Source organism: Primulina huaijiensis, chromosome 6 (genome assembly GCF_012295235.1).
Source record: "Primulina huaijiensis isolate GDHJ02 chromosome 6, ASM1229523v2, whole genome shotgun sequence".
Taxonomy (NCBI): Eukaryota; Viridiplantae; Streptophyta; class Magnoliopsida; order Lamiales; family Gesneriaceae; genus Primulina; species Primulina huaijiensis.
Window position 1 is genome coordinate 20530052 of NC_133311.1, and position 13331 is coordinate 20543382.

At 36.3% G+C, this 13331-nt stretch overlaps 2 protein-coding genes across 3 annotated transcripts in view; one reads left to right on the forward strand and one right to left on the reverse strand.

The window, feature by feature from the left end:
• LOC140978145 (uncharacterized) overlaps positions 1-13331 on the reverse strand; it is a 91375-nt gene that overhangs the window by 72784 nt on the left and 5260 nt on the right. The gene's annotated exons all lie outside the window — the stretch shown is intronic.
• LOC140978135 (leucine--tRNA ligase, chloroplastic/mitochondrial) lies at positions 3805-11492 on the forward strand. 2 transcript variants are annotated; one of them, XM_073442945.1, is made up of 20 exons: positions 3805-4313; positions 4877-5021; positions 5115-5171; positions 5585-5704; positions 5779-5883; positions 6022-6245; positions 6327-6393; positions 6467-6621; positions 7079-7343; positions 7472-7666; positions 7929-8008; positions 8415-8477; positions 8588-8669; positions 8862-8939; positions 9016-9117; positions 9265-9437; positions 9528-9705; positions 10033-10110; positions 10438-10569; positions 11036-11492. In XM_073442945.1, the coding sequence occupies exons 1-20, from the start codon at positions 3820-3822 to the stop codon at positions 11273-11275; spliced, it is 3033 nt and encodes a 1010-aa protein (XP_073299046.1). In that variant the 5' UTR covers positions 3805-3819; the 3' UTR covers positions 11276-11492. The 2 variants fall into 2 exon arrangements, with proteins under 2 accessions (XP_073299046.1, XP_073299048.1); XM_073442947.1 differs by lacking the exon at positions 5115-5171.

Consider the following 13331-nt stretch of genomic DNA (forward strand, 5'->3'; position numbering starts at 1 on the left):
AAGAAAATTAGACTTGATAATGCTGGTGAATTTACTTCCCAGACTTTCAATGATTATTGTATGTCTATGGGAATCATTGTTGAGCATCCTGTTGCTCATGTACATACTCAAAATGGATTGGCTGAATCATTGATTAAACGTCTGCAAATGATTGCTAGACCAATGATTATGAAAACAAAGCTCCCTATTTCTATATGGGGACATGCAATTTTACATGCTGCTTCATTAATTCGCATCAGACCAAGTGCATATCATAAATACTCCCCATTGCAGCTTGCATTTGGTAAAGAACCAGACATTTCTCATCTGAGAATTTTTGGATGTATGGTGTATGTGCCTATTGCACCACCTCAACGAAAGAAAATGGGACCTCAAAGAAAGATTGGAATTTATATTGGTTATGATAGTCCATCGATCATTCGATATCTTGAACCACAGACAGGCGACGTGTTCACAGCACGTTTTGCTGATTGTCATTTTAATGAGGAAATCTTCCCAATGTTAGGGGGAGAACAGAAACATACCGAAAAAGAAATTACATGGTATGTATCATCATTGTTACATCTGGATCCAAGAACAAAACAATGTGAAAAAGATGTACAGCAAATTGTGCACTTGCAAAGAATAGCAAATCAAATACCAGATGCATTTGCAGACACAAAAGGGGTAACTAAATCATATATACATGCTGCAAATGCCCCTGCTCGAATTGAAATTCCGAAGAAACAAATTGAAGATAGTCATGATGTCATTAAACGCCTGAAGCGTGGAAGGCCAGTTGGTTCCAAGGATAAAAATCCTCGAAAAAGAAAATTCATAGAGAAACACAATGATCACAAAATAGAGAATGATGTTCCTGAAGAAACACATAATGATCACAAAATAGAGAATGATGTTCCTGAAGAAACACATGATGATGAAAATGTTTTGTCAGAACCACAAACTGACGAGAATCATGAAATCTCTATCAATTATATTAATACTGGAAAAATATGGAACCGAAAAGATATAGAAGAAATTGATGATATATTTTCTTATAATGTGGCAATCGACATCATAAATGATAATGAAGATCATGAACCAAAATCTTTTGGTGAATGTAAAAATCGGCAGGATTGGATAAAATGGAAAGATGCCATCCAGGTTGAATTGGATTCGCTAAATAAACGTAATGTTTTTGGACCTATAGTCCTTACACCTGAAGGTGTAAAACCTGTTGGATACAAATGGGTTTTTATTCGAAAGCGAAATGAGAAAAATGAAATAGTAAGATATAAAGCTCGACTTGTTGCACAAGGTTTTTCTCAAAGGCCTGGAATTGATTATGAAGAAACGTATTCTCCTGTGATGGATGCAATTACGTTTCGGTATTTGATTAGCTTGGCAGTATCTGAAAATTTAGAAATGCGTCTTATGGATGTTGTTACAGCCTACTTATATGGATCACTTGATAGTAATATATATATGAAAATCCCTGAAGGATTTAAGATGCCTGAAGCACAAAGTTCAAAACCCAGAGAATGTTATTCTGTGAAATTACTAAGATCATTATATGGGTTGAAGCAATCCGGCAGAATGTGGTATAATAGGCTAAGTGATCACTTGATGAAAAAGGGATATGTAAATAATTCAATATGCCCTTGTGTTTTCATTAAGAAAACAACATCCGGATGCGTAATTATTGCTGTATATGTTGATGATTTAAACATCATTGGAACAAATAAGGAAATTCAAGAAGTTGTGTCATACTTGAAAGAAGAATTTGAAATGAAGGATCTTGGAAAAACCAAGTATTGTCTGGGTTTACAAATTGAACAAAAAGAATGTGGAATATTTGTTCACCAGACAAATTATACAGAAAAGATCCTTAAACGTTTTAATATGGACAAATCAAATCCTTTAAGTACTCCAATGGTTGTTAGATCATTAAACATAGAAAAGGATCCATTCCGTCCATGTGAAGATGATGAAGATATTCTTGGTCCAGAAGTACCATATCTAAGTGCTATCGGTGCCCTTATGTATCTTACAAATTGTACAAGGCCTGATATATCTTTTGCCGTAAATTTATTGGCAAGATTTAGCACATATCCAACAAAGAGACATTGGAACGGAATTAAACATATATTCCGTTATCTACGAGGAACGACAGACTTGGGACTTTTGTATTCAAAAGATGCTAATCCAAGTATAATTGGTTATGCCGATGCTGGATACTTATCTGATCCACACAAAGCACGTTCTCAAACTGGATATGTATTTACTCGTGGAGGCACTGCAATTTCTTGGCGTTCACAGAAACAAACACTTGTAACAACTTCATCAAATCATGCCGAGATTATTGCACTACATGAAGCAAGCCGTGAATGTGTGTGGTTAAAATCAATGACTCAACATATCCAAATCTCATGCGGATTATCATTCGACGAGAAGCCTGTGATACTATATGAAGATAATGCTGCATGTGTTGCTCAAATGAAAGAAGGATACATAAAAAGCGACAGAACTAAACATATTCCTCCTAAGTTCTTCGCATTCACCAAGGAGCTTGAGAAGAATAAATGTATTGATGTTCGTCACATTCAATCAAGTGAAAACTCATCAGATCTCTTCACAAAGGCACTTCCTACGACAATATTCAGAAAGCACATATATAATATTGGGATGCGCAATCTACGAAATTTGTGAAGAATTGTTCGTGTCAACATGAGGGGGAGTTTACGTGACTGCACTCTTTTTCCCTTACTATGGTTTTTATCCCAATGGGTTTTTCCTAGTAAGGTTTTTAACGAGGCAGTATAAAAACACGTAATGTATACAATCATTATGATCATCATCACAAGGGGGAGTGTTGAAAAATTATTTAAAAATGTGTTAAATATTTGTGTTGAAAATGTGAATGTTGAATGTTGAAAATTAGGTAAAATTAGGTGTTGAATATTGAAAATTAGTGTGTGATGATGTAGGTAATGATGTATTTTATTTTTGGATTATTTGTAAAAAATTTCTATAAATAGATCTCTCATTTGTGAAGAAAATCACAATTGAGTTGAGAGAAAAATATTATAAAGTGTGTAGTGTGATAATTTTAAGAGTTTGAGATTTTTACTTTTTACCGTAAATTTTTACTTTTTCACAACAATATATATATATATCCATGAGATTTGATTATATATAATCTTCTCATTTTGCATAAATAAGGGGTGATTTCTTTTATTTTCTCAAATTCTTGCGGTAATGGTGGCATAACTGTGATGGACGTGACACAAAGCAAAATACAGTCACAACAAAAACTTTATTGGAATAAACCCTAGCTATATACCTAGCTAGGTATTTCCCTATATCCGATTACGTTCAAATAATATACGCCTGTGTGTGTGTGAATTCAGGTGACCTATATCTAATCCAACCTTTTAAAAATCGGCTTTTTTCTTAATTCTAACGCCACCAAAAAACTAATATATTTGCCGTACACCACAATGCCGGGCTTGGAGGCGAGGGCCTGTAACCTAAGCAGGGGCGTTAAGGCGGAAAGAGGTTAGCGGAGAACGCCGTCTGCTGGGAGTATAGAGGTGTGCATTTACTCATTGTCATGCACACAGTCTCCTGTTTGAGAATCCCATGCTATGGATCTCAGAAACATGGTTCATCCTCCGTCCCGTGCCTCCTCTTAGGGCCAGAGTCCGATAGAACATCGAAGTGAAGCTGGCTTGACTCATCGGGGAAGTAGGGTGATGAGTTCGCTATGTGGCTGGCAGATGGTGTACTGGTTTATTCGGACCCCGACCTTTTTGCTGGCCTGCTTAGATTTAATAAAGTATGGGGTCCAATGAAGCCCGATTAAACTGGCCCATTCAATTTACGGCCCAGCTAAACTCTATAAATGTATGTTCTTCTTCTTCTTTCACCCCACACACCCAATCCTCAGTTCTCACAGTTCCCTGGAGACCTCGCCAAATGCTCACACAAACACAACCGTCTCCGTGGATTCAGTTCTCGGCACCGCCACCTTCTGATTCTCTCCTTCTCCGCAGAAAATTACGTCTGCAGTATCGCCGTTCTTGTGTAGCATCTTGCAGACTCCGAACATCCAATTGCGTTGTTTATGGTACAAGTATTAATGGGCTAGTACAAGAAGAAGTTGAGGAAACTGATACCCAAAAAGAGAATGAATCGAGAAGAGCATACCCTTTTCAAGAAATAGAGGCTAACTGGCAGCGATACTGGGAGGAGAACAAGACTTTTCGGACGCCTGATGAGATTGATACCTCCAAGCCTAAATTCTATGTTCTCGACATGTTCCCTTATCCGAGGTCAATGTCTTTCACTTTGTGGGATTTTCGGTTTTGTGTTGTTTCGAAAATTTCACGAGCTTTATTTGTTTCCTAGTTTCTTTTGTTTAGTTTCATATTATTATTTTCTTCTCTTTTTCAAGCGTGGAAATGGGTAAATTTACAAATCATGAAGAGTTTCTTGGGTACGAAGGCTTGTTAATTAATGACACTCGAGGTTCATTGAGCGAAAGAGAAGTGACTGGAGAATTCGAAAGGAAAGGGAAAGCAATTGAAGAATTTGAAATTATAAATTTGGCAAATAAAGTGGAAGAACAAGCGACTTTTTAAGGAGATTTTTTCCTGTCAACATCCCTTCAGTTCACTTCCAATATACCTGCCCAATTGAACAATCCCATGGCTAATTTATTGAAGTACTCGGTGACGTTTTTATTTTCATCGCCATTATAACATAAGACAGGTTGCTAACGAAGTTACACCATTAATATTGTGTTACTCTATAAATGCTTCAAGGACAGTTTCTTTTCATCCTCATCTTGCTCACATATTTGGTGCTTTCATTTAAAATTTCACCATTTTTTCAGTGGGGCTGGTTTACATGTTGGCCACCCTCTTGGATATTCTGCTACTGATATCCTTGCAAGACTTAAACGGATGCAGGGTTTCAATGTGTTGCATCCAATGGGTTGGGATGCATTCGGTTTACCTGCTGAGCAATATGCCATTGAGGTATTTTTTCATCCTGAACATATTTTCTTAGTTAGTTGTCTGCTATTAAATTATATCCTTTCCTTTTTAATATTTTAAATGCACTCTTGACAGACTGGGGCACACCCAAAATTCACAACAATGAAAAATATTGACCGATTCCGCTCCCAGGTTACTACCATTATATCTGATTTATGAAACTTGGTGTGGTGCATATTCTCCAAGGCCTTTAATGTGTGCTGTGTTTCTAATCATGCAAACGTGAGTGATTCATGTTGCTTAATGTCAGTTTATCTTGTTTGCTAAGCTAGTGGAGAAAGACTGGAATTTCTTGTCTTGTAGTTTTTTTTTTGTTGATTCAAGTGGTAATGCAGTAATTTCTGAGATTCTTTATGGTACTGACTGACCTAGAGAGCAGTGATACAATCCATATACTCCATGCCGGTTGCAGCTTTCTTGTAAAACTGATTTTATATTCAGGCTTCGAATGATTTGAAATCAACATTTTCATATTAAAAAAATAGGTATAGCGACAAGACTCGAGGAGTAAAGATTTCATTACTGACACTTGTCTTTATTTCCAGCTCAAATTGTTAGGCTTCTCATATGACTGGGATCGAGAAATTTCCACCACAGAGCCTGAGTATTATAAATGGACACAGTGGATATTTTTGCAGCTTTTGAAGAGAGGATTGGCATATCAGGTATCAACCTTGTCACATATTTTGATATCATCTCGTGCAAGATATGTGGTTCTTATGTTAAACATGTTATGTAGGCTGAAGTTCCTGTCAACTGGTGCCCTGCACTTGGCACTGTGCTGGCAAATGAAGAGGTGGTGGATGGTGTAAGTGAGCGTGGGGGCCACCCTGTAATAAGAAAAGTATGTTTTTTTCTTTTCAATTTTATTCTATAATTATGCTGTGTTCTCTTGCAGCTTTCTACATTCAACGTTGGCTATTTTCTTCTTTTCATTTGTTGGATGGTTTTATGATTTTACAGTATGTTTATTACCAAGCAGCCAATGCGGCAATGGATGCTGAAGATTACTGCATATGCTGATCGCCTTCTTGAAGATTTAGATGATCTTGACTGGCCAGAAAGTGTTAAGGAAATGCAGAAGAATTGGATTGGCAGATCAGAAGGAGCAGAGCTTCAATTTCATGTCCTTGACGATGATGAACCGGAAAGAGATCTTAAAATCACTGTTTATACAACGAGGCCTGACACGATCTTTGGGGCGACGTACATCCTCTAATCCACGTCATTTCAAAAGTTTATTTTATGACTTACAATGTTTTTAATTACATTTGTCTTACATTGAAGCTACTTAGTCCTTGCACCAGAACACGAGCTGTTGTCGTCCATTGTATCCAATGCCAAAAGCCAAGATGTAAGCCTTTTATTTTTATTTTCTAGGCTAGTTCAATGTTGGAATTTCGAAAAAATAACTATCTTGAGAACAGGTGAAAGAATACATTGAAATGGCTTCTAGAAAGAGTGATCTCGAAAGGACTGAGCTCCAAAAGGAAAAGACCGGGGTCTTCACTGGTTGCTATGCAATAAATCCAGTTAATGACGAGGCTATTCCAATTTGGGTTGCTGATTATGTTTTGGGAAGGTATGATGATGATTTCCTAATTTCTGTAAGTTTTCAAATATATCTACACGGTCTCTGAAATCTGAAGTGCTCAAGTGACGTACTGTTTAATTTTTTGCAATCCTCGATGAGAATCTGCTTTTGTCATCAAGCAGCAAGGAGTTGGAGAAGTCTTTCTAGTAAATAAAATCTGTGTTTTTGAATTGCCTCTATTGAAATTTACTTTACATATAGAGTCCAAAGATAATATCTATCGTTATTAAAAAAAGATAATATGTATTGTAATTACCACCAAAACTATATAAGTTAATTTCAGTTTGTTATTGTTTAAGATAATTCTGTAGGAAATTATCAAATAATTTCGCAAAAAAAATACACTGTCTAAAAAAATATAATTTTTTACATGCACATGATCTGTGTTATGTGCTTTATTAACCAGTTCATTAATTTTGTGATGATATGCAAATTTTTGGAGCAGCTATGGGACAGGAGCAATAATGGCTGTACCTGCGCATGATGCACGTGACCGAGAGTTTGCTTTGAAGTACAAGCTTCCAATATATGAGGTAGTGACACCGGGTAACAGCAGTTTCAGTTACTTGAACAAGGCTTACACTGGTGAAGGTACTATCGTAAATTCATCAAGTTCAAGATCAGGGCTCAACATTAATGGTCTAAATAGCAAAGATGCTGCTTCTAGAGTCATTGAGTGGCTTGAAATTACTGGAAATGGGATGAAAAAGGTTAGTCTGTTTTCTTTATATTGTAGGACTCTTGTTTGGCGACGTCTCCTTTTTCGTAGTTTATATAATTCATTTCTTTTTGTCCAGTAAACAAAATCCATGCTTTTAACAAATTTATGTGTCTTTAGGTTAACTATAAGTTAAGGGACTGGCTTTTTGCCAGGCAACGTTATTGGGGAGAGCCTATCCCAGTCATTTTCCCAGACGATACAGGTGAAGTCAAACCTATATCCGAAGCTGAGCTACCTCTTACCCTTCCCGAGTTGGATGATTTTACTCCTACTGGAACAGGGGAACCACCACTCACAAAGGCTCTCTCTTGGGTATGCTATCTTTTTCTATGACTTTGTGCTAATCAAGTTTGTGGGCAGAACAATTCATATGCTCACTATTTGGTTATTAATTTTGTTTTGTGATTAAAATCACTTGCAACATGACTACCTACGAATTTGAATTTTCTTATTTCAGTCAACTCCTACTATTTAAACAAAAATTTCGTCACTATGCTCTGTAACTTCCTTTCCCCTTTGTTTTTTCTTTATGAAGTAATTGCCTGTGCCTGTTGGTGGATGTGACCTTTGTCAGGTAAAAACAATTGATTCTACCTCTGGCAGGCCTGCTCGACGAGAAACAAACACAATGCCGCAGTGGGCTGGCTCTTGCTGGTATCTCTCTCTGGGTCTTTTTTTAAACGATGTAAAAAATACTACCAATAACCAATGAATCTGTCATGGACAGTTTACTGAGTTCTTGAGGGTTGGGAAAGACAATTAAGTACAAAATACAAAAAGTCTAAAGCCTCTTCTATTAAAAGTTTACACTAGGATAGTCCTTCCGAGTGAGGGTAGCTTGCTTGGGCAAGAGGACAATTATACTCTGGGATATTTTTCTTGCTCGAGGGGCCATTATCCTTGAGCGGTTGATCGTTATCTTGTAAAAACTTTGATTTTCTAATCAAGTTGTATCTTTACTGGGTTATTCTGCTATTAATCTTTTGTCATTCAGTTCTTAATTTGAGAGTCTGGCTCTGTGTTCCTATCAGAATCTTTATTATTATTTTTTGATGTCAAGGTACTATCTGAGGTTTATGGATCCTTCAAATTCTCTGGCATTGGTGGACAAGGAAAAAGAAAAGTAAATTTAACCTCTAGTTTTATTCTTCTTCGAAGATTTACATTGGGTAGCTTTTTTTGCATTTGATGCTAGGATCAATTGTGCAAGTTATAGAATTTGTTCACATGCAGGTATTGGAGCCCTGTTGATGTGTATGTTGGTGGTGCTGAGCATGCCGTTCTTCATTTGCTTTATGCTAGATTTTGGCACAAGGTTTGTATTCGAAATTAGGCTCTATTCATATGTACTGGTTCTTGTTATTTGTTGTTTTATCTCTCTGTGAATTGTATGTCAAATGTACTTTGCTATTTTTTTTTGAAGATACTTTGTTTCTTTTTTTAGTATTGTTTTGGTTCTTTTTTTAGTATTGTTTTTGTGACATAATGTGGTGTACTTTTTCCACAGGTTCTCTTTGATATCGGAGTTGTGTCAACAAAGGAACCTTTTAAATGCGTCATAAACCAGGGAATAATACTCGGTGAAGTGAGTTTAGGTTGCCAAAATCCTGAATGATGCATAATTGTTCGCCAATACAAAATTTTATTGGCTTGACTTGCAGGTGCAATATCTGGCATTTAAGGATCCTGATGGGAATTTGGTGTCTGCTGACTTGGTCGACCCAATGGGTAAATTTAGTCAAGAAAGCATAACTGAGGACCAGGCATGCCCTCTTGGGATTTCATATTTTTTAGATATCTCCTTATATTTAATCTCATTGTGTTACAAGATTAAAGTTTGTACATTGTTAAAGTTTTAATGACTGGATGGGATTCATCATTCGGTGAAGTTTTCATATTTTACGATACAGATCATAAAGTCTGGTGATTCTTTTGTGCTTAAAGGCAATCCTGGTATCCGCTTAATTGCCCGTGCTTACAAGATGAGTAAAAGTAGGGGAAATGTCATTAATCCTGATGATGTCGTTGCTGAGTATGGTGCGGATTCTCTTCGATTATATGAAATGTTCATGGGTCCATTTAGGTATGTGTTTTTTTTCCTTTATAATATCTTGTTTTTAACGAAATATTAACTTCTGACCCTCTTACTAACTTTTCGTATTTGTACTTCCAGAGACTCGAAAACATGGAGTACTAGTGGTATCGAAGGTGTTCACCGTTTTCTGGCCAGAGTGTGGAGATTGATTGTTGGTTCTCCATCCCCCGATGGTAAATTCAGAGATGGAACAGTTGATTTAGATGGGGAACCTACTGTTGAACAACTCAGTATTCTTCATAGATGTATCAGTAAGGTAATCCAGATTATTTAGCTTCTGTTTTCTATCGATGTTCACCTCTTAAATTTGTATTCCGTGATGCCTTCAAGCCAAAAAAAAAAAGATGTACGGTAGAAGTGTTTGATAAGTAGATATATATTCTGCGATTAACTTTCAGGAATAATGAAAATTTAACATACGCACTGCCAACCTCAAATGAGCTTGAAAGTACCAATCTTGTTTAATTATTAAATTTCTGATTTATGAGTGGAAATTTGCATTTCATTTCGGAATTATTAAATTTTTTTTGAGTCGTGAATTATTTATGTTTTTGATCCAACTGTGTGTGTTTTGTTGCGAAAGGTAACTGAAGAAATTGAAGGAACACGGTTCAATACTGGAATTTCTGCTATGATGGAATTCACAAATGCGGCATATAAGGTCTCTCTCCATCCCCACTACACACAAATGTTGTTCTCAATCTTGGTTTTATTTAATTTTAGTTATTTTGATTTCTCTTATTTGGAATTCATCTATACTAGTGAGTTTGACTTTTACGGATTGAGTGCGTAAAGGAACCAAAGTTTTTCCGTAGAAAAATGAGGAAACCGGCCTTGGTTTCTTTATGGATTTTAGTGGGTGGAAATATGGGATTGAATATGCGTCCAACTTTACTCAAATATTATCCTTTTGAGCTAGTACAGCTAAATTGATGGTCATTGTAAGTTGGTCAAGAATTTTTACACGGTTTTCTTTTTCTTGTTTTAGTGGGAGAAACTACCAAGATCCATTGTGGAAGATTTTGTTTTGTTGCTTTCACCCTATGCACCACACATTGCTGAGGAGCTGTGGTCCCGTCTTGGACACTCAAGTTCACTGGCTTACAAGCCTTTCCCCAAGGTATTAATTGTGGTGACAGGTTTCTTTATGGCAGTGATTTCAACGTGCTAAGTAGCCTAAGTTCCCGAGCAAAGATTTCATCCCATTGTGCTTCTATTATTTTTCCTTTTGAATATTTGGACTCAGGCCAACCAGAAGCTTTGATTCGTTTAGCTCCATGTTGCTGTGAAGTTAATTTGTTCCGTTTAAATCTTGCCAGATGTTCATCACGGAGCCACTTTACCAGATTGATAGTGCTCTCCTTGTTGCAACTACTTTCTACCTATTTTTCTTATTCGTGAATTTGGAAGTTCATTCCATCAAATAAGTTAATTTGCGAGGTGATTAAAGTATCAGATTATCGCTTGGGTTGAGTGCTTGACCTGTTTTGCATTAAATAAATAAAGTTTGGAATATTTATGCTGTTAACTAGCGATGACATAACTGTATCTTCATATCTGTGATCAACACTTCGTAATAATGGCAGGTGAATGCTGCTTTCTTGAAGGAGTCGACTGTGGTGCTACCTGTACAGATAAACGGTAAGACCAGAGGAACCATAGAGGTTGAAGTAACTTGCACAGAAGAAGATGCCTTTAAACTTGCTTCACTGGATTCAAAACTGTCCAAGTTTCTGTCTGGGAAAACGATCAAAAAGAGAATATATGTTCCCAATAAGATTTTGAACGTTATTTTGGTTCCTGAAGGCTCCAAGGTGGCTCGGTAATCGTCAATTTTGGAGACGCTGCCTGCTGTAGATTATCAGCCGTGCGTAGGGACACTCGGACAGTTTGCAATTAATCGATATTTGTTAGATATTTCTGTCCGTTAATATTTGAGGTTGTAAGTTAATTTTGATCTCTACCATTGTGTCTAAAGCCTAGAGGTGTCAGCAAGCTGAATAATTATAATTTGATTCCAATATTTATCTCAGTCTCAACTCATCGCTCTTGTAACTTCAAAGTTTTAATATTACTGAAATTGATTGTTTATTTGCACTAATTTGTTTCCATAAATGACATGTGAGGGCAAATCAAACTTTTCAGTTCGAAACTCTAAAAATGTGAATTCACTCAAGTTGGACCAAATTAATAAAAGTAACATGGAAACTATGAGCATGGTGGCCATGTTATGCATGGCTTAGGATGAAGATGCAACACCAAGTTAGCCCTGCAAATTGGACATGTAAATTTGCATCTATCCATCCATTCCTCAATGCAATCCACGTGAAACAAGTGCCCACAATTCGGCAATCTGTTCACCAAATCTTCGCCCTCGAAATCCATCAAACAAATAGAGCATGTCTCTTCACCTCCTCCGTCCTCATCGCGCAAGACCGCCAAATCGCGAATTCTCGAAACCGGAAGATCCAGCTCACATTGAAAACTGGTGCTCTCTGGGTATTGGTGTGGATGCAAAATGAAGGATAGCAATCTTGAAAATGCCTGTGCGATGTGGAGGAATGGGATGTACATGCAAGTGTAGAGGATCAATGCAAGTGTTGAAATGTGGGTTTCTGCATAGAGACAGATCATGCTTCCGTGCGTACGTGAATGTGTTGTGTTTCTTTTGTTGGGAGTTTTAGTTTTGAGAAGAGAAGCGATGACAGGTGAAGAGTTTATATAACGCACGAGGAAAGTCAACTGCTGTTTCTTGAAGTTTTAAAGTATCTTCCGATTATACAAACAAAATCTTCATATCTTGGTGGTTTAAATACGATCTTTTTTATTGTCTTCCCAATTCAAGATACGTTTTTCAAAATTTGTTTTATAATAGTATATCTTTAGTAAACCCAATTTTGATCATTCAGATTTTGGTTCGCTATTTTTTTTCTTATCGATTTTGATTCTTTATTTTTTGTGACACTCATATTTACGTGTAAAATATTACATTTACTATCTCGATAATAAAATAACTACAATTGTTAAAATTAAGTAACAGATGATTAAGACTAGATTCAATTTTTTCGACAACATAAAATACTAAAATTAAAAAAAAAAAAAAATTAGAACATATAGCTAATTTTCATTTGAACTTAACTAAGAAGGTGTTGTATCGTTTATTCACATTTCGGGAGGTATGTAGTATTGAATGGAACAAGGGAACAGCAGGTAACCATTACGAATATGTACTAATAATATCAATGGTTTCATAATTAATTTGATTTCTTTGGAACTTGAAACTAGCTGTGTAGGTCCATAGCTAGACTAGAATCAATCAATATTTAAAAATATCAAATAGGAAACCAAAGCAAAGCATTTCTTGGCAGGGTCCAATCAAATTCAAGGGTTTGTTTATGTGTTTTCGAAACAAAATCTCGTACTTTGATTTTGATTACGAATATTATGGATGTCATTGTTCTACGTACAGTTCGATTGGTAGTGGCAAATCACATATCATAATAATAATATCTCATTGGTTGAACTACCACGTGCCCCAACACGATTTGCGGAGCCGCTCCAATGATTTGAAATCATATGGATTCTGTCCGGATATTCTATTATAATTAAATGGCCTCTATCAACTTTACAACACATTTGAAATATAAAATAAACATTGATCAAAATTCGAAATATATATTTTTAGGACAAAAACTTGTGTGAGACGGTCTCATGGGTCGTATTTGTGAGACAGATCTCTTATTTGGGTCATTCGTGAAAAAATATTACTTTTTATGCTAAGAGTATTACTTTTTATTGTGAATATGGATAGGGTTGACCCGTCTCACAGATTAAGATCCGTGAGACGGTCTCACATGAGACCCACTCATATGTTAGTAGCTA